This window comes from Molossus molossus, unplaced genomic scaffold (assembly GCF_014108415.1).
Source record: "Molossus molossus isolate mMolMol1 unplaced genomic scaffold, mMolMol1.p scaffold_m16_p_13, whole genome shotgun sequence".
NCBI classification, from domain to species: domain Eukaryota; kingdom Metazoa; phylum Chordata; class Mammalia; order Chiroptera; family Molossidae; genus Molossus; species Molossus molossus.
The window spans coordinates 47,689,372-47,716,644 of NW_023425348.1; the positions used below are offsets into that span (position 1 = coordinate 47,689,372).

Genomic DNA, 27,273 nt, shown 5'->3' on the forward strand with positions numbered 1-27,273 from the left:
AAATATACAGACTGTGCAATTAATAAGGGACATTAGAAATTATAGGCTTTATTCAACTTACCCAGGCATCCAAGCCTCAGACTTCAGGACAGAAGATTGGCTTTTGTGGTTGTGAGCTTAGCTTGCTTATCACGTAGTGTGGTATGAATGTATGTTCTAAAGAAATGCATTTGTTTAAACATATTTCCACTTCTTTTGACAGGATATTCTTGACATCACCTCGAACACAGAAAACACTACTTTTTCTCCATTCCTTTATGAAAGCTGTCTTGTGATATCAGTTCTAATCATGTTTCATATTCTGTCTACTCAATGAAATTCAAAGTTCCTTGAGGGAAGAAAACGTGGGTTATGCTTCTCCATGTCTATGAGGCCTAGTAACTGAATATGTTTAAGGTCTAGCAATGGGAACGAGAGCTAATTCTCCCAAGAAGGTACATATAGAAGGTGAAGGGGTGCATAAAAACTGACAGGGAGAATTTCCACAAGCCATGTCAACCTCCAATATTACCTCAATCCATCCAGCTGCCTTCTTGTTGGTAGGAATTCCAGGTTTAGAGCACCTACATATCTGGATCTCCATTCCTTTCTGTTTCGCCTACACTCTGGCCCTGCTAGGCAATAGCACCCTCCTCTTCATTATTTGGGCTGATGCAGCCCTCCATGAGCCCATGTACCTTTTTCTGGCCATGTTGGCAACCATTGATCTGATCCTTTCTTCTACAACACTTCCCAAAATGCTGGCTATTTTTTGGTTTAAAGATCGAGAGATCAACTTCTATGCCTGTCTGGTCCAGATGTTCTTTCTCCACTCCTTCTCCATCATGGAGTCAGCAGTGCTGCTGGCCATGGCCTTTGACCGCTATGTGGCCATTTGCAAGCCACTGCACTACACCACGGTCCTGACCGGACCCCTTATCACCAAGATTGGTATAGCTGCTATGACTCGAGCTGTGACACTAATGACTCCACTCCCCTTTTTGCTCAGACGCTTCCACTACTGCCGAGGCCCCATGATCGCCCACTGCTACTGTGAGCACATGGCTGTGGTGAGGCTGGCCTGTGGGGACACTCGCTTCAACAATATCTATGGCATTGCTGTGGCCATGTTTATAGTGATATTGGACCTGCTCTTTGTTGTTTTGTCTTACATCTTTATCCTTCGGGCAGTTTTACAGCTTGCCTCTCAGGAGGCCCGCTACAAGGCCTTTGGGACATGTGTGTCTCACATAGGTGCCATCTTGTCCACCTACACACCTGTTGTCATCTCTTCAGTCATGCACCGTGTGGCTCGCCGGGCTGCCCCTCATGTCCATATACTCCTTGCTATCTTCTATCTTCTTTTCCCACCCATGGTCAACCCCATCATCTATGGTGTCAAGACCAAGCAGATTCGTGATCATGTGCTCAGTCTGTTCAGGAAAAAGGCTGTGTAGATACATACTTTTCTCCTTACTCACTAATCCAGTGCTGAGTGGATGCTGGATTAAGACATAGAGGAAAGATCTCAAGTAGAAAAATCGCAGAGTCTCCATGTTGTTAATTCTTCAGTATGACAAGGAAGATGAAGTGACAATCTCATAGATTCACCAATAAGATCAAAATAGGTATTTCTCATGTCTGTCTGATAGCTTACTATTTTCAGACTCATCACATGATAAAAAAAAAAAACAAAAACAAAGAATATTTTAAAGTGCTACTGTTATATCAGTAAAATACAGTAAGAATATTGGCTTAGACCAGTGAACTCTTCATCCAGACTGTAAGAGAGGAATTGAACCTCATATTTTGTTATGCAGTGGCTAAAACCACATGTACTAAAATTTATTTCATATCTCTTTTGAGAAGTGGCTTTCCATCTCTGCCACTGTTGAGCCCACTACCTTTGTAGTGGTTTTATTGTTGGACAGCTCCTTTTCTAAGGAGACATATTCCTTGCGTTGTCAGTTCCTTCTGATCCGTAGTGATGGCTAATTCCTTTACTGTACCATGAACAAAAGAGTCTTCTGATACCAGTTTATACAAGTTGTATTATGTAACTTACTTTTCACATGCATATGCCTTTTGTCGCCAAAATCCTTAGTAATATTTATCGAATGAATGAATAGAAGAGCTGAATACTATCTTTGTTCTATAGACTGGGGGAAACACCTTCCCTTTTAAAGATGAGACTTCTGAAGCTAAAGAAGAAAATAGTTACAATATGTAGTTGTGGTAAGTTATTATGTTTACAGATATTGAGAATCTTGTTCCTCTCCCTCTGAAGGGGAATTTCCCCACTCCAAGAATGTTAATTTTTCTTATGACTTTCTTTGGCCAGTGTAATTTGAGTGGCCTTGAAGTGTGTCACAATAATCAGAAACTTTAAAATGTGTTTGTGTAGCTTGGCTCAGTGTCTCTCTCTTTTCACCTCTGCTATGAGAATGAGCATGTTCCCAGACCGAGTTTTTCTTCAAATTAGACCCATGATGAAGAAGATACATAGGGCAGATATGAGTCTGACTCACAGTCCGGAGCATAGCCATAGCTGGCCCACAGTGCTCATATAACATGAGCAAAGATGATTTTGTAGTTTTTCTGTAAACCACTGAGATTTGGAAGTTGTTTGATGGAATTGTGATTTCTCTCTTGCACTTCAACTCAAGATAGTTTAAGACTCTATGTATCTAAATACAAAAAAAAAAAAAAATCAAAAAAAAAATCCAGTGTTTCATCTTCTGACATACCATACAAATGATACTGAATTTCACTTATCTTTCCTCTTTTTTCTCCTTACGCAAACTCTCACAATTGAATATTACTGCAGTCAGTTTTTAAAGAAGCTCTCATTGCCAGGCTGGTGTGGCTCAGTAGATTGAGTGTTGTCCCATGGACTGTTGTCCCAGGGTTTTTTCCTGGTCAGGGCACATGCCCAGGTTGTGGGCTCGATCCCCAGTGGGGGGCAGGCAGCTGATTGCTTCTCTCTCTCTCTCTCCCTTCCTCTCTTTCTAAAAAACACAACAATAAAAACATATTTAAAGAAGCTCTCATACACACTTTTTTTTTTTTTAATGAAAGCCTACTTATACAACCATGTTCTTCTCTTTTTAATTTTGTAATCCCTTCATTCCCTCAGTACCAATTTAAAGGAATTTATTTGATTTAAAGAAATAAACCTTATAGGCTCTAAAAAACCATCTCCAGGCCCTTCAGGCCCATGTCATAGGCACACATGGAGAGTGATGGTTTCAATGGGTCTCTGGTCAGTTCCCAAGTCTCAGTCCTCCAGATGTTGAGGTGGAGTAACTGGACAGCAAGGAAGGAACCAAGAGCCTCTAATTCTGTTCCTTGAGCTTTCTCAAACTCTTGTTTGGTTTTCCTCAGTAGAGATGGGGCATTCTGTGTTGTAGATTAGATTAATGTTTAAAAACACTCACTCTCCCAGAATATACTTACCCACATGTTGACTAAGGGGTTGGTCAGCTGCACCACTTTGTTCATTGGTGTATTCAGATGTGGTACAAGCAGAGGTTTGAAATTTGCTTGTACAGAGGAGCTTGTTGTCTTCTGACCCCCTGCACCATGAGAATGTGCCCTGGTTAAATCACTGGCCTAAGGAGGATGCAGGAAAAGTGGAGCCAAGCTGCTTAATCAACTTGCACCTTGAAGCAGAGCCTCAAAGCCAAGCCCAGCTTAGATCAGAAGATTCCCAGTTGACCTGCAAATGGATGAACAATTCAGCTGACAGAGACAACAGACAACAGTACGGTGATTACCAGAGAGAAGGCAGGGTGAGGGGAAGCAGAAAAGAGTAAAGGGGGGGTACATGGTGATGGAAGGAGACTTGACTTGGGGTGATAAACACATAATACAACATGAAAATGATGTACAGTAAAATTGTATACCTGAAACCTATATAATTTTATTAACCAATGTCACCCCAATAAATTTGATAAAAACAACAACAAACTAATTCAGCTGAGGTCAGCAAAGTCACCTTAGCAGATATATGACAGATACATTTTGTTGTTGTGTACTGCTGACATTTCTTCCTCATTTTTGTTATATTTTTAACACTATTACAGATGTCCTCCATGTCCCCATGTTCATGTCTCATGTTCATCGATGAGAGAGAACATTCCTTTCCCCACCTCCACAAGAACCCATTCCCCTCCCCTGGCCTTCACCACAGTATTGTCTATGTCCAATGACTATGTATACATGTTCTTTGGCCAAATCTCTTAATCTTCTTTTATCCAGTTCTCCCTACCTTCCTCCCTACCTCCCTTCTCTCTGACATCTGTCAGTCTGTTCCATGTATCTGTGCGTCTGGTTCTATTTTGTTTTTCAGTTTATTTTGTTCATTAGATTCCACATATATGTGAGATCATTTGGTATTTGACTTTCTCTGACTTGCTGATTTTGCTCAGCATAATAATCCCCAGGTTCATCCATGCTATCACAGAGAGTAAGGTTCCTTCTTTTTTATAGCTGCATAGTATTTCATTGTGAAATGTATCACATTTTAATTCACTCATCTGTTGATAGGCACTTGGGCTGTTTCCAGATCTTGGCTATTGTAAATAATGCTGCTGTGAACATAGGGATGCATATATTCTTTCTGATTGGTATTTTGGGATTCTTAGGATATATTTCCAGAAATGGAATTGTTGGGTCATAAGGCAGTTCCATTTTTAAAATTTTGAGGAAACTTCATACTGTTTTCTATAGTGGCTGCATCATTTTGCATTTCCATTAACAGAGCATTAGGATTCTGTTTTCTCCACATCCTCACTAGCACATCTCTCTGGTAATTAGTGACATTGAACATTTTTTCATATGCCTATAGGCCATCTGTATGTTTTTTTTTTTTTTTTGAGAAATGTCTATTCAGGTCCAAAGCACTCTATAGATTCAATGCAATTCCTATTAAAATAACAATGACATGCCCTAGCCAGCGTGTTTCAGTTGGTTTAGTGTCATCCCTTATACCAAAAGGGTGCCAATTCAATTCCTGGTCAGGGCACATGCCCAGGTTGCAGGCCTGATCCCTGGTCAGGATGCATGTGAGAGGCAGCCGATCAATGTTTCTCACATTGATGTTTTCTTCTCTTTCTCCCTCTCCCTTCCTCTCTCTCAAATCAATAAAAACATATTTAAAAAACACTCATGGTGCCCTGGCCAGTTTGGCTCAGCAGTTAGAGCGTCGGCCTGCGGTCCTGAGAGACCTGGGTTCAGTTCCTGCTAAGGGCACGTACCTCGGTTGCAGTTTGTCCCCAGCCCTGGTTGGTCGTGTGGGTGGCAGCCACTCGATGTGTCCCTTTCACGTCGATGTTTCTCTCTCTCTCTCTCTCCCACTCTACCTGAAGAAAAAAAAAAAACACTCATGGCATATTTCACAGATCTAGAACAAATATTCTAAAACTTTATTTGGAATCAGAAAAAGACCCTGAAGAGCCTCAGCAATCTTGAAAATGAACAACATTGGAGAATCACAATACTGGATATCAAACTATACTATAAAGTCATTGTAATCAAAACAGCCTGGTACTGTACTGCTGAGATTTTGTGGGTATTTTTTCCACAATATGTTCTTGAAACTAATTGTTTATCTGTCATTGTTAATTAGTAAATTGAATATAGTATAATGGATTAAATGAGTATTTACAGACACGAAATCTCATTTGTCCTTATGTTTGGTGTGGGAATGACTTTCAAATAACACATCCCCTCTACAGAGAGTGATTTATCCCACTTAGAAATCTAATAGTATATGAACATAATTACCATGTAAGAAACACCATGCACTGTTAGTTTTATTCACAGGTAGGAAATAACTTTTCTTTAATTACCTTATATCAACACTGTGCTTAGATGGAACATAGCACTCATGAGAATATCTGCATGCTATTTTGAGAGAGAGTGAGATGAGAGAGAAATATCGATTGGTTGCTTCCCATATGCTTCCAGTTGGGGATCAAACCTGCAACCTAGATATGTGCTGTGACTGGAAATCAAACCTGCAACCTTTTGGTGTACCGAACAATGTTCCAACCAACTGAGCCACACTGGGCAGAGATTTTCAATATCTATATATGTTAACTTTATAATCTGTACCTTTATTGATTGATTTTTCTTATATATATATTTCCTGGTAATTAAAGAAAGTTTTTTTTTCTTTATTGATATTAGAGAGAGAGAGAGGAAAGGAGAGGGAGAAAGAGACAGATACATCGATGAGAGAGAACATCGATTGGCCGCCTCCTGCATGCCCCACACTGGGGATCAGGCCTACAACGTGGGCACATGCCCTGATTGGAAATCGAACCAGTAACTTCTTGGTACATGGGTCAAGGCTGAACCACTTAGCCACACCAGCCGGGCCCTGGTAATTCTTGATTGAATGTCAGATATATTGAATTTTACTCCTTAGGGTACTGGATACTTCTGTTGGGACCATGTCATTCACTCCTTCTTAATCTGAGGCTCTCAAGGCTCTGAGTGGTCTGACAGCAGATCCTAGGCACTCCTGAGGCACAAGTGAGATAAAGAGGTTGGCTGAGATAGAGTACGAGTGATCACTCTGGCCATTTAACATGGGGTCCTATGGCTGGAATGAAGGGATGAGCATCAGAAAGATTCAGAGTGAACACTGCCTGCCAGGGTCATGTGGAGATGTGACTGCAATCTCATTTAATCAACAGTACCAGAGAGTGTAGTAGAAGGAAGTCATTTCCCACAGGTCACAATGTTAAGAAGCACCAAGTTACAGCACAAGATGTATGTGAGGTCAGAGGCCGGCCAAGGTACGGGGAAGCAGGAGACAGTCTTTTCCCATGTGACTACCATGGCGGAAAACTTATAAGAACCCACTCCTTCCCTACTGCAGTTTTAAAGCTAAGACAAGGAAGAGGGTGATAGAAAAACTCCCGGGGGAGTTTTCAAATCTGTATCAGACAATATTATAAATGGAAATGGACTAAGAAATCATTAAAGTGGATTGGGTTTGTTGGAAGTGCTGTCTTCTATAACACTGATTTTATTTTTACTGGAAACTCCATTGTGAATGATAAAAACAAACCACACACACACACACACACACCCCTGAATCAATGACATATTTGCACAACTAAATCTGTGCTATAAATTTTCTACTTGTTGTACAAGGAAATGGTTAGAAGTATTTCAGCCTTTTCCTGTCACAAGATTAGTCAGGTGAGGATCACTAATTGAAAAGCCTCTGATGTACATGAGCGGGTGCTGGGCGGCCAAGGAGAACAGAAGAAAGCTGGCTCTGTGGATATGACTTACTCCAGAGAAGCTGAGAGAGCGTTTTCCAGAGCGGAGGCTGATACATTCCTGATCAAGGCACAACTGCAGACACTCTCTGGCTTTTCCAGGAACTTGTTCCTGGTACTCTTCTGCCTTATTGTTCTTTCCTGGGTGTTTCAGTGCACAATAAAATACTGTTATTTTTAAGAGGCAAGTTGTTTTTTCTTTATGTATCAGGCACTATGTAGGCATTTTAGATTCACTATGTTATTACATCCTTAAAACAAATCCAAAGCCTTACAGCTATTGGTTCAGATCCATCTCTGCCATTTATTACAATCCCAGATCTTAAGTTCTTAACCACCAAGGTCACATGACCTTATAAAAATAACCATAAAATGGCTCCTCCTTCAACCGTTCCCCAATCTTCACTTTTCCATGGAGACTTGCAGACTCCAAAAGGGCTGATGATAGCGTCCTTTACCACCACCCTTGGGTGGGTGATAAAAAGGGAGCAGGGATATTTGTATGAAGGAGAAACAAGATGTTGGCTTTGAATAAGAGACTCAATTATCGGACTTCTGTCACGTCCCCATACTACATTCACCATTATATATTTCCTTCCATCCTGTTCTGAGATAACCTTTCACCATGAAAGGGTCCAGCCATGAGTACAATTGACACTGGAATAAAATTCTCTACTGTAGCCAAGTTCACACCCTGTGTCTGATAGGTATGGATGTTGTCATGGGTGGCTGACCCCGGATGGAGCAGGAGAATACATGCAGATGGTACTTCCTCTTCTTTACCCCCAATCATTCAATGCCGTATGAAGAAGCCGGAGATGATCAGTATTTGGTCTTGATCTATGGTAGATCTAGCAGATTTCTAGAGAGAAACACCTTACTGTCTGGTTTCTGAGGTGATTTGGCTAGAAAGTTAATTACATTTAGGAGGATTAGTACAAAATTCAGATTAAAAGCCCTGGATCTCCATATACACTCTTTGCTTACACAGTATAAATGGACATTAGGCATTATGCCAAAGAGCTATCTCATGGCCAGGTTTCCTCATCATTTCCCTCAGCATCGGTGCCCCTGATGGACTTTTCTTTGTTTTCTCCAAAGCCCAGGGTCATGTCAGGAGGTAATGCTGTAAAATAAGCTTCTAGTTCTCAGATTTCCATAGTATATTTGCATCAACTCCTAATAAAAATCAGCAGGTAGATTACATTTGACACTAAAATTATGTTTATCGAACATAACCTTTCCCCAACACGTGGACTTGGATTTGGCACTGGACTCCAGGGCCCTTGATAAGAAGATGGGGGAAGGAGCAACCCTCACTCCAAAATAATGGAGAAAAGTATATATGAGCCAGCCAACCTTAGGTTTAGGCATAGGATGATAAGAAAATAGAAATTTAAAACTAGCTAAACATTTTAGAAAAGAGGTTGTGATATCCTAAGTTTTCATTTTTTTTGATGATACGAGGCTTGAATTTTCTCTTTGGATTAATCATTGGCTTCTTTATTTTCAAAATACTAAGATAATTTATTTTTAATCTAAAGTAAGTCACCTTAGCTTTCTTAGATTTTATAATGATTTGTAAACTGAGGAGGTGCATTTTAAAGTCTAAAGTATTTTAGAACTAAAATGGACACACTGTAAGTCTGAATAGCTACAATTAGGAATGTTGGCTTAATTTAACTTTTCATGCCTTACCACAATTTCTGTAGGTTTCTAGCCTGGAATAGTAATTTCATTATGAAATTTCTATGCTCACTTAATATAAAAAGGATAAAATCACATCAAAATAAAAAGTGTGAAGCAAGAATTCACCAAATATCTGAAGTTATTTCAAGGCTTGTATCTACCACCAGGTCTCTATTTATTCTCATTACCTGTACTCCATTCTCTACTTAACCTCTTTCATGTCATTAATCCCACTGTCACCTTCTCATTATGTCATTTTATTATTTCAGTGTGGCTGCTGTCCTTCATGAAAGCCATTTCAGGGTCTCCGAAATGGAGTTTCTTAAATGTCCTTCTGTCTTCTCTTACCTGCTTTCAGTTAACTATTATTAGGAGAAGATGTGGAATATGACATTTCCATCTGTCTATTTAAATGGATAATGATCTGGCTTGAGGACTTTAACTCCTACGGGCAGTAAGGTCCCATTAGGTTAAGATTTGTAATATTCATATTGCCTCCATTCTCAACAAAAGGCCTTTTCTGGAGCAAGCCAAAAGAATTGGAAAAGCTTGCCAACACAGTTGAATTTTTTCAGGACTTTACTAACAGAATTTGTAAATGGTCTTTAAGAAGGTATTAGAGTATACTTTTACTTTCTAGAAATTGTTCAAAACACTCTCTAAAGAGAAACTAGAAATCCTTTACCAACAAGGGTCAAAAATAAAAATGATCCTAGTTCTGTAGTCTGCATGCTTATGTCTATGGTGCTTAATTTGATGAAGTCAAATAGGAAAAGGGATATTGTAGTATAAAAACTTGTACCCTGGTTTCTCTCTACTTTCAGATATTTCAGGTATTCCTCTCTCTACTTTCAGAAAATTCATGGTCAAACAGAATATATTTTAGCATTCCTCATAGAATCTTATCTCTACAACGCTGGTAAGACCCAGTTGCATGGGTCTTATTGCATTGGCTTCCTTATTCAGAGACTTTTCTTGCCATCACTAAATATCTATATGCCCCATAGGTACAGCAAAGTCACTTGGGTTGAGTCCTTGCTTTAAAGATGTGGAGAAGTCTCTCTCGAATCTGTCTGGTACGGACAGCATAGACAACTGGGTTGAGGATGGGTGGGATGAGAAGGTAGAAGTTGGCCAAAAGGATATGGATATGGGGAGGTACATGATGGCCAAAGCGGTGAGTGAGAGAAGAAACAGCAATGGGGATGTAGAAGACAAGGATGGCACAAATGTGAGAACTGCAAGTCCCTAGGGTTTTAAGCCTAGCCTCAGGGGTGGCCAGTCCCATTACAGCCCTGAAAATCATCACATAGGAGGCAGTGATGGCTACTGAATCCAGGATCAATATTAGGAAGCCAATTCCCATTCCATATAAGTCATTAACTGTTGTGTCACCGCATGCCACAGTGACTACGGCCATGTGCTCACAGTAGGAGTGGGCAATGATCTGGGTCCGGTAAAGGGACAGCCTCAGGCGAATCATCAGGGGCAGGGGTCCAATGTAGAGTACTCCACGAAGGAGGGCAGCCAGGCCCAAACGACACACCCCTGCGTGGGTGAGCACTGAAGTATGGCGTAGTGGGTCACATATGGCCACATAGCGATCAAAAGCCATGGCAAGGAAGATGCCAGACTCAACAGTGGCAAAGCAGTGGATGAAGAACATCTGGGCCAAGCAAGCATCTAGGTCAATGTTGTGGGAACCAAACCAGAAGATGGCTAGCAGTTTGGGCATGGTGGAAGTTGACAGGATCAAGTCAATGACCGCCAACATGCACAGGAAGAAGTACATGGGCTGGTGCAGGCTGCGTTCCACCTTTACCACAGCCAGGATGGTGACATTTCCCACCACAGCCACCAAGTACATGGAGCTGAAGGGGATGGACAGCCAGATGTGCAGAGACTCCAATCCTGGGATGCCAGTGAGCCAGAAAGAAGTAGGCACCAAGCAAGTATTATTAAATACAAACATATTTAAGGGTGTGAAGTACCCAGAGGACAGGAGCTCTTAGTTTTAGATTTTTACTTCTGTGAAAGAGATGGACTCTGGAAACTGTGGACTACTAGTTCTTATTTCCATCCTGGGCAACTGATGGAACCTATAATAAAGAAGAATCATAAATGCCTTCTTGAAAATTGACATAGTACATATTTTATGAAAGAGACAATGCATGAAAACACCCACTAATAAATGTAGAAACAGGTATGCTTACAATTTCTACTGCTAAATTGCCCTACTTCACTGTAGAAGATCCCAAAATTGTACATCCCCTTCAACCCAGTGATTTTGCTTTGGGAAACATTTTCTAAAGAAAATGGAAAATATAAAATATGAAAGAGCCCTGGCCAGTTTGGCTCAGCAGTTAGAGTGTTGGCCCGCCTACCAGAGAGTCGTGGGTTTCATTCTGGTCAAGGGGATCTACCTGGGTTGTAAGTTTGATCCTCAGCCCTGGTTGCAGTTCTGTGAGAGGCAACCAATTGATGTGTCTTTCTCACATTGATATTTCTCTCTTTCTCTCTTCCTTCCTTCCACTGTATCTAAAAATCAATGGAAAAATATCATTGGGTGAGGATTAACCAAAAAAGAAAACACAGAAGAGTTCTATAAGAAATGATTGAATGTAAGTTTATATAACAGTGTTTAGCCCAATGCCTGCATATACTTCTCTTATCACTGTATATACAGTAACATTATAACATCAATAACAAACAATCATTAGCTATTTGTCACTATTGATTTTATGATAATGAAAAGTTGGAATAAATATATGTTGAAAATAAAGCACTGTTTAAGTTCTAAGACATCCATTCAATGAACTAGAATTATGTTAATAACATTTTTAGAGCTATATATTTAAGTAGTAAAATGTTTACATATTTCAGCAAGGAAGGCAATGGCAGGAGGCAGATTATGATATATTTGTTTTATAATATATATGTGTCATATAGAAACCCATTGTAATATAAACATACACCCTTCTTTAATTTTTTCTTCTGTATATATATTCTGTCTTTTAAAAATATAGTCAAGAGCTTTAAAAATAATCTTATAAGTTATTAAAACCCAACAAAAACATTTTCCTTAATAAATTGTCCCTGTATGTTAGTCAAGTACAAGTCCCTTTTCTCTAAATGTTTAACACTGGTTTGGTCATATTGTCAAATCTAATTGACTTCTTCAAAGATATTTGGCATAGAATCTAATTTCTCAAAGAAAAAGCTCTCTTAGTTAAGGTTGCCCAGATTTCATGGTTAAAAAGATGATGAACAGATCAAGTTCCTTAAGGTAAGTTTACTTAAATGACATCCTCTATTAAACTTTCTGAGAATCTGGTCATGACTTATAATTTGAGGTAGATAAAAAAAGAGGTACATCTTTAAAAAATTTTTTTCTTTATTGATTTTAGAGAGAGAGGAAGGGAGAGGGAGAGAGAGAGAGAAACATCAATGAGAGAGAACATCAATTGGCTGCCTCTTGCATGTCCCCCACTGGGGATTTGGCCCACAACCTGGGCATGTGCAGTGACCGGGAATTGAACTGGTGACTTCTTGGTGTATGGGTTGATGCTCAACCACTGAGCCACACCAGGTGGGCAGAAGAGGTACATCTTTTTATGAACAAATCTCAGTGAACATTTTGCCCCATTATCTGATGATAGTGATTAAAAAGAATGGACTGACAGAAACCAAGAAGGATGTGATCAGTGCAAGGGTCCTGTTGACTGTTTTCTATTCTTTGAAGAGACAACGAGGTCCGCATCAAAGCACTAGCTATCACTTGTCCAACTTCCCCCATTCTTCAAGGCCCAGCCTAGATCACCTCTCTCTACAAAGCCTTCTTTGGAATCTCTGGCCTATACCAGAGTAACTGGCCAGTAGTCACTGAATTCTCCCCAAATGTCTCAAATAAGCCCACGCACATTTCAAATAGTCTTGTCTAACATATAAATAGCAATTGCATTCTCATAGCAAATAAGCATAAGAAATAACCCTATGTAACCGCATGGATTCCTAATTCATGCTCCAATACAATGTTAAGTTTTTAAGTTTTCTTACTTCTAGGTCAGGCTTTGGGTGCTGAAAAGAAAAATGAAAGTTTTGCAAATTTTAAAATGGTTCACAAGTGTTCTTTTACATTAACTCTGACTTTGCAATTCTGTGAATTGGGTACTTCAATATGCCAATAAGGGAATACATGTGTGAAGTCACTTCTTTAGGATCAAATGGAAGTTTCTGTGGATCTATAGGGTACGTTAGGAAAGGGAAAGAGGTCTTGGGAGGCAGCACCAGCTCAGGGCTCCAGTGTTGCCATCTACCAAACAAGTTTTTCCTCTCCAGATCTTCATCTTACTCAGTGTTTGGGCAAATTGCCTAGCCTCTTAAAGTCTAAGTTATTTTATTATGAAAAGTAGGGAGAATATCAACTGCAAAGGATAAGTGTGAAGAACAAACAAATGAGGTGTGAGACTCTTGGCTCATAGCAACAGCATCCTTTTCCTGGACTCTACTGTTCACGATGGGGAGCAGAGCAGAGATTCACATTCTACAAATTGGAATAGTTTCCTGTGTTTCTCTATTCCATGGATGCCTTAAAGGTCCAGGAATTATATAGATGAAACAGAGATTTAAGGGGAACACTAGTTAGTATGCAATTTTATTTCATAACAGGGAGAATATCTGAAGGGGTTTCTGAAAATATTGTGATGAACCCACCATCCTAAATCAGAAAGGGGCTTATTACTGTGTGTCAGGGTAGGTCAAGGTAGTGGCTACTACAAAAGAATCAATGTTGATAGGCTTGAGTTAAACCCAGATTTATAACCTTGATTTGTGCCAAACCCAGTTTAATCAATGAAATTGTTTTAGGCTGGGACAGAGAAAATGTGAACATATGTAAAAAAATGAAATCTATCAAGTTTATAATTGGCATCTTGAGTGGTGGTTTGATACAGGTCGTGGCACCTAAGTTGTATTACTTTACCTGGAATATTTCAGAGAAATATTTTCTGTGCCAGCCCACATAAGGACATTCTTTCCTGGACACTAGTAACATGCTTTCTAGTCCTGGAAGAGGCATTCTGGTGGTGGGTCTGAGGCTCCTGAGAGATGTTTTGTTATGGTGAAAAAAGCATGGATTAAAAGCAATACCTACTCAAGTTCAAATACTAACTCCACTGTTTCTGGTTGTGTTCTTGGGGAGTGTAATCACTCTGCCTTGGTTTTCTATTCTATTTGCTAGTCTGTGAAGTGAAGGGAGTGATAGCTACATTAGAAATATTTTATATATTAAACAAACTGTTTATAAGTGTGTGTGTGTGTGTGTGTGTGTGTGCAGATAGAAGGTCAAATGTTAGGATGGCTGGCCTCTGGAATAGGCATTTTTTTCCTTCCTTATTGACCCCTCCCTCGGCTCTTTGCCCTTTTCCACAGAACACAGACACAGTGCTGTTTCCTTATGACTTTAGTGACTCCATATCCTTTCCCCCCAGATCTTTAGACATGGATATAGTCAAATGAAGAGACCTGCTGATCATGTAAGAATCACTCAAGAAATCTTGCCTGACTAGAGAAAAATAGTCCAATCTTTCCTCGTGTGTTATGGAGAGCACTAGGCAACAAAGCATTGGGGAAGCCTTGGGGTCTCTCCTCGTTCTTGATTCATAATCCAGGCCAAATTTTGATCAACTCATTTTCTCAGCTTTTGACTAGAACTGTGAAGAAGTTAAGTTCTGGATGGATGGAAATTTGAGGGTTTCCAATGACTGGTTCTACCTCTGGAATGTACTTACCTATTGGGGTGCCATTCACAGAGCTTTAGACTTTGTTTCTTATAGTAGTCACTTCATCAGAATGCTTGGATGAATTTAGTTCACAGTCAAGGGGGAGGCTATGGCTCTGAACTCTTCACTACTTTCTCCTGTGTTCCCCCCACCACCCTCTTTATCCAGATGCTGAAAATAGCCAGTTATTTTCCAAGGGTTGCACAGAGAAACCTGTGCTGGTCCCTCTGGATCTTCAGTTACTCTCTCTTGGGAGAATCTTCACTCCTTATCCCATTTCACCTCCCAGGACCATATAAAAATTTTTGTTTCTACTCTCCTGCTGGGGCTCTTGGCTGGCCCCAGGTCTCTGTTCTCTCCCTTGGCTGAGGTTTTCAAAGACCTCAAGAGGGACAATGGGAAAGTACACAAGAGAAGTGTGGGGGGAATAAACATCAGATACTGATATAATCAATATGAAAACCTTAACTTTTTTGTTAATCATTATGTATACTGTTTAAGAAACTGTTAATATCAAATCCAGGCTACACAAATAAAGAAAAAAATTACTTAACTATAAACGTCATCAATATTGTAATTTTTTATTCTGCTTCTGTTTTTTTTTTTAAATTTGTTTACTTAAAAATGTTTATAATCACAAGTTACAATAGTTTGTGTGTCCATGTCTGTGATTACTTTAACCTACACTTTCCAGAGTAGTGGCACGTCTAGTTTCAGTGTTCCCACTATAGCAAGTGGCACAGACATTGATCCTCACCAGAGGAAACTTTTTTTTTTTTTCATTTATCTTCAGATAGAGCGGGAGGGAGAAAGGAAGGAGGAGGAGAGAGAGAAACATCGATGTGAGACATCAAGTGGTTGCCACCCACATGACTCCAACTGGACGGGGAACAAACTGCAACCGAGGTTTGTGCCCTTAGTAGCAACTGAACCCAGGACTCTCTGGTCCACAGGCCGACGTTCTAACTGCTGAGCCAAACCAGCCAGGGCTGATCAATAGCCTTTTTCTACTGAACCTTAGGACAGAATCCCAGGGAAAATAATTGGCCGTTGTTCAGGTCTCATGAATTTTACTGTCAAATTGCTTTCCAAAAGTGTTTTTTCAGCTGTGTATAACCCAGCATTAGTAGAAAAACATAGACACAAGAGAGACACATTGACTGGTTTCCTCCCACATGACCCTGACCAGGGCCGGGGATAGAATCGCAACTGAGGTGCCCTTGACTGGAATTGAACCCACAAATCTTTGGTACACAGGTCAATGCTCTAATCTCTGAGCTAAACCAGCCAGGGCTCACTGTTAGTAATTTATAATACTCCATCTTGATTTATGAGAATCTTCAGTGAGTTTTCCTAATTATTTATACAATGTTTCCTTTCTTCTGTATCCTTATTTCCAGGCCTTGATATCTTATTTCACCCTCTTCACTGGCCTTGTTGGCCTTTGTCTCTTTGCTATCATTCTCCTCTGTACTACCCTGTGCCATTTTGAGAGCAAAATTGATTGTTCACCCTCTAAATGTTAACAAAATGCTTCTTGTGACCGCTCTTTTCACCCAGCTCTAGATTTCATTTTCTAACCATTTCTGGGAAATACATTTTATCACACATTACAATCCCCAAGTAATTCTAGGAGATTATTGCTCTTTCCCTGATGCAGACTTAAGTTAAAGGAATAAAGTCTTAGGCAAAATTAGAAGGATATAGAGATTTAGATGTGGGATAGAGGAGTTAAGTCTGATTTTAAAGCTACCCACTTAGGTTTATTGAGACACAATTGACATATATCATTATGTAAGTTTAAGGTATACCATGTGATGATTTGATACACATATGTATTGTCAAATGATGATCATAATAAGGTTAGTTAACACATCTATCACCTCACATAATTAGCATTTGTGTGTGTGTGTGTGTGTGTGTGTGTGTTGTGTGGTGAGAACTTTTAACATCTACTCTCAGAAATTTTCAAGAACATGATACAGTATTGTTAACTATATTTCCCATGCCGCAAACCACATCTTTGTGGTTATTCTGCAACTACCAATTTGTACTGTGTAATCCCTTTACCTTTTTAACCCAGCACCCCACACCCCTTCCCTCTGGCAACAATCAGTTTGTTCTCTGCATCTATTTGTTCATTAGATTCCACATATAAGCAAAATCATATGATATTTGTTTTCCTCTGATTGGTTGTCTTGAGAGTTGGCCCATAAAGTCAAATTATTAAAGGAAAAAACTTACTACAAGAACCTTTAACAATATAGTTCAAGTCAAATGCATTGCTTTATTGAATACTTATAATTTTTGATATTGCACAAGCCATCCAGGTATCAAAAAATCTAGTTCACCTGTTACACTCTAAGTTTAAAGGCAGAGTTCAGTTGGTGGAGGTGATTACTGAACCACATTTCAAAAGCTATATATAAATCTGTATGAAATGGCATTCCTACGTTACTTGACTGAGCATAACCATGTATATTGTGGCAACTATAAGCAGTTTTACCTACAATGTAAAGTTAAGGTTGGCGAGCAGATAGAAGTTTCTCAAAGTTCTTAGCTTCTCCTGAGGTGTCAGAGAAGTAAGGTCCCCTGAAATGGGTGCACAGGTGAAAAGGAGATGCTTTCAGTATTGACTGTGCTGCATTAACCCCTGCCCTGACCATATTGGCTCCTTGTCTGAAGGAGACAAGTAGGATGTCTCTTCCAGGCTTATGAGAGCTAACTCCTCCCAAAGACACAAAAACAGCAGCAGTCATGGTAATAACAATGATGCTGTTTATTAAGCATCTAATATGTTTGTCTTTTTATTAGCCCAGTATCCCAATGAATAAAAACTCTATTATAAGAACTACCCAGAGATAAGTATTATTCCCACTTTACCCTTGAAGAAATGGAGATAAAATAACTTGTTCAAGGTTACGCAGTGGGTATGTTATAGCTGAGTTGGCTTGCAAACTCAAGTCTTTGATGTTTCAAAGGCCATGCTTGACAGAGATCCTAAAGCATGTTGTCCCAGCAACCCATGAGCATCCTATTAGGATATAATAAGAGAGACTGCTCTCTTTCGTTTGGCTTCTTTTCTTTCTTCAGAATGGAGTGTTGGGTTGGGAGGGTCAGGTTAAAATGTATGGGAGATGAACTGCTCCATCAACAAGTCCACGAGGTCTTTCCCTCACAATGTAAACCAAAGTGGGGAAAAAGTCTACAGTATCTAGTTTTTAGGGAATAGCCAATGGTCTGTATTAAAGTTAGTTTAAGACTCTACCATCACCTTCAAATGCTATAAGGATATCAACTTCATCAGAGATTTACTGCCAGGCTGAGCTCTAGTCCCAAGGATAGTCTTCATTCCTCCTCTAGAAAGGCCTTTCTGATTTCTATTTGGTGTCCTTAGAATAGCTTTAGACTCCAGAGAAGCCAGACAACAAGCAAGAGCAGTCCTAGACCCAAGGGATCAAAACACAATTAGAAGGTCTATCTCAGACTTCTCTGGACCAACCCTGACATGGCAGGGATACCTGTGCCTAGAATTTGGTTCTGTGCCCATCCTTCTGGGACAGAGTCTGCTATGTCCTTCTCCCCAGAGGGAAGTGAGGAGGTTATGAGTCCAGGTGGAATTCTCTCAACCCCTGAATAGAATGCTGATAAGTGCCAGGCCTCAGTGGCATTTGCAGAGCCCAGGCTCTTACTCTCTGACACTACCCAGCCCAGGTAAGAGCATCCTATAAAGGGGGATATAGGAAAGAAACAGGGGTCCAGAAAGAATTCCCAGTCTATAAGGATGAACAGGCCAGGGGCACATAGGTATCCCACTTTAGGTTGTGCTCCTGTGTAAGTCTCCAAGATAAGACTCAGTGGGAAATAAATTTCTTGGAAGAGGGCTTAAAAATGGTGGAGTCCACAGAGCCACACGCGAGGATGCTGAAGAGGCCTCTATTCTACTAATACCAATATAAGTCTGTCCAAAAACATCTCTAGATGCTTTAAACAGGCAGAATATTTTATTCTCATTCAACATAGGTAGGCATTGTGCTAGCACAGTGATAACACTAGAGAATAAGATAGGCATCCTTTCTGTTCTTACAGAACTAGCATTCTGTTTGGGGAAACATGCATGTAAGTAGGCAATTGAGAGCGCTACGTGTGCAGAACAAAGACAGGCACCGAGCACAGACTAAAGGTTGGAGAAGGCTTAAAGAAAATCCTAACTGGAGGATATGTTTATTGAGTTCAGAGAGATGGAAAGGGAGAGAGAAAGAGATAGACATTGATTGGTTGCCTCCTGCACATGCCCTGAATGGGGATCAATCCCACAACCTAGATATATACCCTAACCGGAAATCAAACCCGCAAGCTTTTTGGTGTACAAGACAACACTACAACCAACTGAGCTATCTGGCCAGGGCTGAAGCAGGTATTTTTAAGTTGTAGCAAGGTGCATATGTTAGGGTGAGCCAGGTAAAGAAGAGAGTATTCTAACATCAGGAAAGGACATGGGTAATTCTCAGAGGCAAAAGAACATGATGCAGTTTGGAAATGAATAAAATTCAACTGTTTTGGAAGGTAGTGGGCAGGATGAAGAATGGTAAAAGCTGTGGTTGATGTTGGGCAGTGCTCAGGTGGGAGGTTGGCCTTTTGTGAGTCCTTATACCCTCACAGTACCCTTGAACAGGAGGTGGAGTAGCCTCCTTCTCTTGTATTTAAGGTGTGAGGGTTGCTTTTGACTAAGGAAGCCTAAGTTAAGGAGTGTTAGGCTCTTAGGGAAAGAACAGGGGTCACCAATGCCCAGCCTACCCCTGTCTCAAAGTGCATTTCTCCAGCTGTGGGTGCCCTTTTCAGTTTCATAATGTGATCCAGAATATGGATAGGCAGAGGGAGAGATGAAATAGAAATAAATACCCATCAGGAAGATAACCCTATGTATTGTCAAGTATGGGGAAAGAAAGTGAGAGATCAGGGATAAAATAAAATCCACCTTCTCTAGGGCTTGAGGCCAGTTCAGAGGACTGAGGATATTTGACTTGGATCTAATAACATCTGTGATGTAGAGGCCTGAGACCTGCTTGATTTCAAGAGGGGTCACATGCTCATAATTCACTATGTATGCATTTAGCCTCATATTTAATGTGGGCTGTGAGATCCTTATACGGCATGACTTTTATGTCCAAACCTAGAAGGAAGCCATTGCCCCAGGGTGTGAGTCAGTAGTGGTGGGACTCAAATGGCATCAGAAGGGAATGCAGACTGCTAAAACAGCTTCCTCACTAACAGGAGAGTAACTTTTATTAGGGGGACAAGCATGGGAACAGAAGGCAAAGTCACTTGGCAAGTCCTGCTGACTTTTCCATTTCAAGGACTCTTGTTTTTCTGGAGTAAGACAACATTCTCTACATGATTACACCTTTGTTTAGTAAAACATCAAGTTATAAAAGCCAGTTTATTATTGGTAAGGGTGAAGTAGACAAGTCCCCTGTTATTGTAACTACAGAAATCAGGGTAAGGACCACTTAGCTCTGACCACCATGAGATGATAGCTCTTTAGAACTGGTTGTGAAGTCGTCAACTTTCAGATTATGTATCCTGTTGAAGCAGCAGATAGCCTTTCAAGAGACAATACTGACCAAAGATTGTATGCTACTGGGATCTGGTCTGATATAGCCATTAGAGAATAAGCGGCAAGGTCAAGGGGGCAATTGGAGGGATGTTTTGCAGAGGCCCAGGTGGGGTGAAAGACACTGACCAGGGATGGTGGAACACCAGAAATGACAACAGTGAATACTGTCACCTAATTCAGGCCTGCTTAGGTAAGGGAATATGTAGTTGTCAAAACACTGCAGGGGTTACTTTTCAGGAGCTGTGGCCTTTGGTGGAAAACCACAGCATTGTCAAATGTGTCCAGCAGGAAGGGAACTGGGGAATAAATTCAAAATGTCTAGTCTCATCCTCTATCTACTGCTGTTGTCTCACATTGACTGAGCCAACCTAGAAGCTAGGGAAGAAGGGATCTGAGTGATGGAAACCATAACATCAGCATCTGAGGACACAGGACAGGGGTCTGCAGGGACAATTGGAGAATAACCAGCTCATAGGGTAAGGAAACCAAGAGGAAAGTCCTTCACCCCACCGCACTTGGTCACTTCAATCAGAGGCTGGCTCCTGTACGCTCCTTTCCTTTTCTGCCCCCCATGACTCAGTCTTTTTGTTTTTCCTTCCTTTAAAAATTTTTTTCCGTATTTTTTCTCTTTTTTGCTAAATTTATTGGGGTTACATTGGTTAATAGGATCATATAGGTTTCAAGTGTACATTTCTAGGATACATGATCTGTACATTGTATTATATGCTCACTACCAAAAGTAAAATTATCGTCCATCACCTTATGTTTCTACTTACTACTTCCCAACCCCTTCCCTTTGGTAACCATCATACTGTTGTCTGTGACTATGAGTTTTTGTTTCTTTTTCTTGTTTGTTCATTTGTTGCTTTTAGTTTTATATCCCACATATGAATGAAAGCATATGGTTCTTAACTTTTCCTATCTGACTTATTTTTCTTAGCATGATAGTCTCAAGGTCAATCCAAGTTGTTGTGACAGTATTTCACCTTTTCTTATAGCTGAGTAGTATTCCATTTACTGCTATTGCCAACGTTCCCTCTATTTCCATTTGTAGTGACCTATGAGAACCTTGAGATGGAGGAAACACAGCTTATGGAGAGAATTCTGTGGGATACAGTCACCACAATAGGTTTTTATCCTCCCAGCATCATAGCTCCTTCACAGATAGTTATTCAGAGTTCTTTGAAGTTTACTGAATGCATTTTTGGTTTTACACATTATTCTAAAAAGATCTGATGGTTGGTGTTATTAAATGCATTCTCATTTAATCCTCATGCCTTCTCTAGGTCATGGTGATTTAAGTTTGTTGTGAAATGAGGCAAGATCTGATGCTTGGTGTATTTACCTAATGAGGTACAGTAACTTGCCTAAGCTCCTATTGCCAGGATCTGAAACCAGATCTGGAAAATACTAAAGCCCAGACTATTGACTATTCTGCTATATTCAACCCATTTAGGCTCAAAACGTGAAAGACAAGACTTCTTCCCTTCTTTGACATTTCTGTAATATATATAGGAAATACATCCTGGTATCTTTTAGATCCCGAAAACAAACAAACAAACAAAAAAGAAAACCTGTGAGAATTGCATGATATAATAAGTGCTGAATAAACATTAACTGCTATTTGTATTTCTCAGAATCAAGGTGTCTCTTCTTTCAAGGAATCCTCACTTTGAAATCTTCAAATATGATCCCAATAATACCTCACAGTTCTTCAGAAGCATTAAATGACTAAATAAGTACCTTAGGTCATTTCATTCATTGATACAAGAACATTAATCCTTGAGAGCCGTATTACAAAAAGATACTCAGACATTTCATTCAAATATGTATTTTGGCTTGTGCTTGGTAAATTTGTGGGTATTACAATAATAACATAATACTTACACTGTGACATTTTGTAATTTCTTCCAAGAAAGAAGTTTATAGCATCTTTTCGATGATCCTATTCTTTATTATAGGACCTAAGAATAAAATACTCTGTATTTTATTTCTAGAAAAAAAGTTCTGCATTTTGGGACACAAGTGAGAAGGTTCCTTTTTGAATAATGATGCTTACTTTTTATAATGTCTGCTCGGTACCCAGCTCCTTCCAGCTCATTGGCATCCCAGGGCTAGAGTCCCTGCACATCTGGCTCTCCATTCCTTTTGGCTCCATGTACCTGGTGGCTGTGGTGGGGAATATTACCATCCTGGCTGTGGTAAGAGTAGAACATAGCCTGCACCAGCCCATGTACTTCTTCCTGTGCATGTTGGCTATCATTGACCTGGTTCTCTCCACTTCCACCATGCCCAAACTTCTAGGAATCTTCTGGTTTGGTGCTGGTGACATTGGCCTGGATGCCTGCTTGGCCCAAATGTTTCTCATCCACTGCTTTGCCACTGTTGAGTCAGGCATTTTTCTTGCCATGGCTTTCGACCGCTATGTAGCCATCTGCAACCCACTGCGTCATACCATAGTGCTCACTCATACTGTGGTGGGACGTCTGGGGCTGGCTGCCCTTCTCCGGGGTGTACTCTACATTGGACCTCTGCCTTTGATGATCCACTTGCGGCTGCCTCTTTACAAAGCCCGAGTCATCTCCCACTCCTACTGTGAACACATGGCTGTGGTTACCCTAGCGTGTGGTGACAGCAGGGTCAATAATGTCTATGGGCTGAGCATTGGCTTTCTGGTGCTGATCCTGGACTCAGTGGCCATTGCCGCCTCCTATGTGATGATTTTCAGGGCTGTGATGGGGCTGGCCACCCCCGAGGCCAGGCTTAAAACCCTGGGGACATGTGGATCTCACATCTGTGCAATTCTGATCTTTTATGTTCCCATTGCCGTTTCCTCCCTCATTCATCGATTTGGTCACCAGGTGCCTCCTCCAATCCACACTTTGTTGGCCAACTTCTACCTCCTCATCCCTCCAATCCTCAATCCCATTGTCTATGCTGTCCGCACCAAGCAGATCCGAGAGCGGCTTCTCCAAATCCTGAAGATAGAAACTAAGATTAGATGACGACTTCTTCCTTCTTTCTCAAATAAGCTCATGGAGAATGTGTCTAAATATGGTGGGCAGCCTTCCTAATGGGAACTTCAAGAAGTCTGAGATGTTAGGCCCAGAGGTCTCCAGCTTTAGTAATTCCAAAGGAATGTTAAGAAAGAATGTACAACTCTAAATTCCAAGAGTGAAAGATGTTTGTTTGATGACTGTGGGGTATTTGAACTGTAGAAGGTAAAACGATGACAGTATCAATAACAGAAATAGCAATTAATGTTTACTCAGCAATTACATGTCATGTAATTCCTACAAATATCCTGACATCTTACGAGGTAGGTAGTATTGTCCACATTTTACAGGAGGAAATAGACAGGATACTATTGTTTATAAACTGCAAACTAAGTTTAAGCTGTCTAGATCAAATGTTTTCTTGGACTTCGTAATATATTGTGGTAATATGTAATACTTTACGCTCTGTTTTCTGTGTATTCTGTAATATAAGTCCTAAAAATCTGAGGTCATTTCATTAAAGTGGACTTAGCTACAAAGCATTTTCTGATTTAAGCTTTTAACAACTGAGATGCTGCTAAAACTGCTTGTACTAATAAAGCATGGAGTGTTCTAGAAAAAGACTGCTTGTATGCCTGGGGCATACCACTCATGAAACTATGTGGCCTGGAAAGAATATCAGTTTGATGAAGGAAATGGGATAAAATGACCACGTCTCAACGCTGCCCTTGTATTTTCTCTGCAAGCCTCCTCCCACGAGGTGGCCTGAAGCTTGGGAGGGCTCCATGGTAAGAAAACCCTTCCCCTTCCCACAGAAACGCTCCTTAATCTCTGGATCCATCTGTAGGATCCCTGATCATAATGTGCTTTTTTGAATGGGTCGCAAAGTGAGATACAGTTATGAGTTCTAGCATTTATAGAAATAGTGCTTTACCCTCCAGATGGAAAATGAATAATATACATAAAGCACTTACCTACTTGCTGCTATGGATTGAAAATTACTAATGTGAGTCTCAAAACTACCCTGAAAGGGCAGGAATTACTCTCCCTAAATTTCAGATGAGATTGACATTCCCAGAAATGGTAAAAGAATTGCCCAATATCACTCAGTTTGTAAAAGATAAAATAAATAAATAAATAAATAAATAAATAAGCCTTTTTAAAAAACCTCTAAAGCTTGTAGTCTTTCTCTGATCCTCATTTTCTTTAACTGTGAAAGAGCTGAAAGGCCTTTTCCCCAGGCTCTGACTGCTTGTGCATTAACATTTCCAACACAGCAGACCTTAGCTGTACTCCTATTCCCAGAACTGGGAGTGCACAGATCAACAAAGCAGTCCCCTCTCAGTGTTTCCTTCCCAGAGGGACAACAAAGGGCAGAGCTGGATTCAATCCGAGTCTGATCGCAGACTCTGTAACACATCAAACTAAACAGGCAGGAAGATGTTGAGGTCCCCAGGCTTCAGGTATACAACAACCTAGCACTGGGCATGATATAAAAGGAGGTAGTCAAGTGCAAAGGAAAGACAACTACATAAGAACCACAAAAGTGACTTCTGGTTTTGCTTTGGCTATTCTAGTTACTTGCCCCACTACTGGGATATCTAGAACGTGTGATCACTTAGGGTTCCAATTATATTCGCATTTCTTCTAATACCTCTAACTTCCATCTCACCACTCCATGATGGTATTTAGCTTTCCTGAACCTTATGTCTGAGCTTGGAGGAGTCAAATATTTGTCTCCCTATGAATGGAAAAGCAAATAAAGCATATTCTTGTTTTACCCATGCCCACAATAGTTGGGGACCTGGAGAAGATGTTTAGAGTTAGTGCCAAGATTTGAGTTAGTGCCAAGTACATGCTCACTGGCTCTCATTTGTGATAACATGGATGAACCTATAGGGCACTATTCTAAGTGATATAGGACAGTCACAGACAGTTGAATATTGCATGATTCCACTTACCTGAGGTATCTGAAATAGTCAAACTCATAGATGCAGAGAATGAAATAGTGGTTGCTAAGAACTGGGTGAAGGAGAAGTGTAGAACTGGTGCTAAAATGGATATAAAGTTTCATGTATGCAAAATGAAAATGTTCTAGAGATTTACTGTACAACATAGTACTCATAGATAGTTCACAATAAAGTACTGTGTGCTTTAAAATGTGTTAAGAGGATAGATCTCATGCTAAGTGTTCTTATTATTCATACACAACCCCTCTCCCAACACAAAATAATACAAGGAAATTTTTGGAGATGATAAAGTTAGTGTCTTGAGTGGTGATGGTGTCACAGGTGTATGCATATGTCCAAATTCATCAAAATGTGTACATTAAATGTGCTAATTTTTGTATATCAATTATACCTCAATAAAGCTTGAAATATTTAAGTTTGAGTTTAAAACAAACATTTATTATGTCACTGTTTTTGTGGTAAAAAAATCTGGGCATGGCTGAGCTGGATGGCTCTGACTCAGGGTCCTTCACAAGGCTGCAGTCAAGGTGTTGTCCAGGATTACAGTCACCTCAGGGCTCAACTGAGGGGTGATCCACTGCCAAGCTCAGTCACATAGCTGGCGGCAGCCTCAGGTCCTCCCTGGCTGTTAACAGAGAGGTCAGTTTCTGGCCACCTGGGCATCTCTGTAGGGCCTCTCACAACACGGAAATCTGACCTGATTCACCAACAGTGAGGGCTCTGAGGGGGATGAAGATGAAAATTACAGTCTTTCTGTGGCCTTCTGAATGCTTTGGTCACATTCTATTTGTTAGAAATAAGTCACTAGGCTTCCTACCCTCCAGGGGAAGTGATTACACAGGGCAGGCATACCAGGAGGTGGGATCACTGGGGGCATTTTAGGGGCTGCCTAACGCACCATCCTGCTTACACCCTAATTCTACGATCAGATCTAGAACCAACCTGAGTTAGTAAAGACACACAACCAATATTAGTTAACTTCTAGTTAACTTGTCCTAGCCCTAAAAAAGTATCTTTTAATATAGATAAAGAAGAAAAGGGAAGTATATGTCACAGCATGATAAAGACTCTCCTACTTGAATAATGCCCAGGACAGCTTAGACAACCATCTTCTGGGTCCTCATTTCCAGCCTGCCAACTTGTAGACATAGTTGGGTCTACTTTTGAGGGCTATTCCTGCTATCAACTGTCTTAATTTGCAGAAACAGACTTTGAGACCTTTTCATGCAGAGAGTTTAGCATAGAATATGCCCAGGAACAACATCCAAACAGGTGTGAAAGAAGAACAGGTATTAAGAACTGTGCAGGCAAGGGCACTTGGCTCACAGTTCCAACAACCAGCAGCTGCACTTGCTGCAGTTCTGTCTTCAGCCTCATGATGTTTCCATTGGCCAAAAATATGCTAAGTCGTCTCCCAGTTTGAAGCATTCAGAAAATAATGGCGAAGCAGATCCACCAGAAACAGACACCTGATTTCCATGACAAACACGATAAAGCTGTATTAGCTAGTGGAGCCACTTTCTGTATTGCTGCATAGACATACAGAAACACAAATTGGAATAGAATGGAACCTGCCACCTGTTGGCAGAGGCACCCCAAAGGAATGGAAAGATAAATAATCATCTCAGCTGGTATAATAAAGAATTGTTTCAAAACTAACTCGCAACTGATGCCAATGGAAGGCACTGTGTGCCCATTAAAATGTGGCATGATTGGAGAAATAAAGCACATTTGAAACCTCAAATAAATGAATTGTGCAGGGCTGTAAGAAAGAGAGATCTCTTACCCTTTGAGATGTCATGGAAGGACCTGGAGAGCATTATGCTAAGTGAAATAAGCCAGTCAGAGAAAGACAAGTATCACAGGATCTCATTTATTTGTGGAACATAATGAACAAAATAAGCTAATAAACAAAATAGATCCAGAGACATGGGAGTAGGGAAC

At 40.4% G+C, this 27,273-nt stretch overlaps 3 protein-coding genes and 1 pseudogene across 3 annotated transcripts; 3 read left to right on the forward strand and 1 right to left on the reverse strand.

The window, feature by feature from the left end:
- The first annotated feature begins 474 nt into the window (after window positions 1-474).
- Window positions 475-1,482, forward strand: LOC118628484 (olfactory receptor 52K1). The gene has a single exon (XM_036259477.1). It carries the CDS (start codon window positions 492-494, stop codon window positions 1,434-1,436), a length of 945 nt encoding a protein of 314 aa, XP_036115370.1. The 5' UTR covers window positions 475-491; the 3' UTR covers window positions 1,437-1,482.
- Window positions 1,483-9,984: 8,502 nt separating this feature from the next.
- Window positions 9,985-10,938, reverse strand: LOC118629096 (olfactory receptor 52M1-like). The gene has a single exon (XM_036260251.1). It carries the CDS (start codon window positions 10,936-10,938, stop codon window positions 9,985-9,987), a length of 954 nt encoding a protein of 317 aa, XP_036116144.1.
- An 11,476-nt stretch (window positions 10,939-22,414) lies between these two features.
- LOC118629024 (olfactory receptor 52M1) lies at window positions 22,415-23,368 on the forward strand. Its single transcript, XM_036260127.1, has one exon. The coding sequence runs from the start codon at window positions 22,415-22,417 to the stop codon at window positions 23,366-23,368; it is 954 nt and encodes a 317-aa protein (XP_036116020.1).
- A 3,336-nt stretch (window positions 23,369-26,704) lies between these two features.
- LOC118628878 lies at window positions 26,705-26,948 on the forward strand (annotated as a pseudogene).
- Window positions 26,949-27,273: the final 325 nt, after the last annotated feature.

What these genes read in the sequence shown, in the direction of transcription:
- LOC118628484 (XM_036259477.1), top strand. Translation starts at nt 492, where the DNA reads ATGTCAACCTCCAATATTACCTCAATCCATCCAGCTGCCTTCTTGTTG.
- LOC118629096 (XM_036260251.1), bottom strand. Translation starts at nt 10,938, where the DNA reads ATGTTTGTATTTAATAATACTTGCTTGGTGCCTACTTCTTTCTGGCTC.
- LOC118629024 (XM_036260127.1), top strand. Translation starts at nt 22,415, where the DNA reads ATGCTTACTTTTTATAATGTCTGCTCGGTACCCAGCTCCTTCCAGCTC.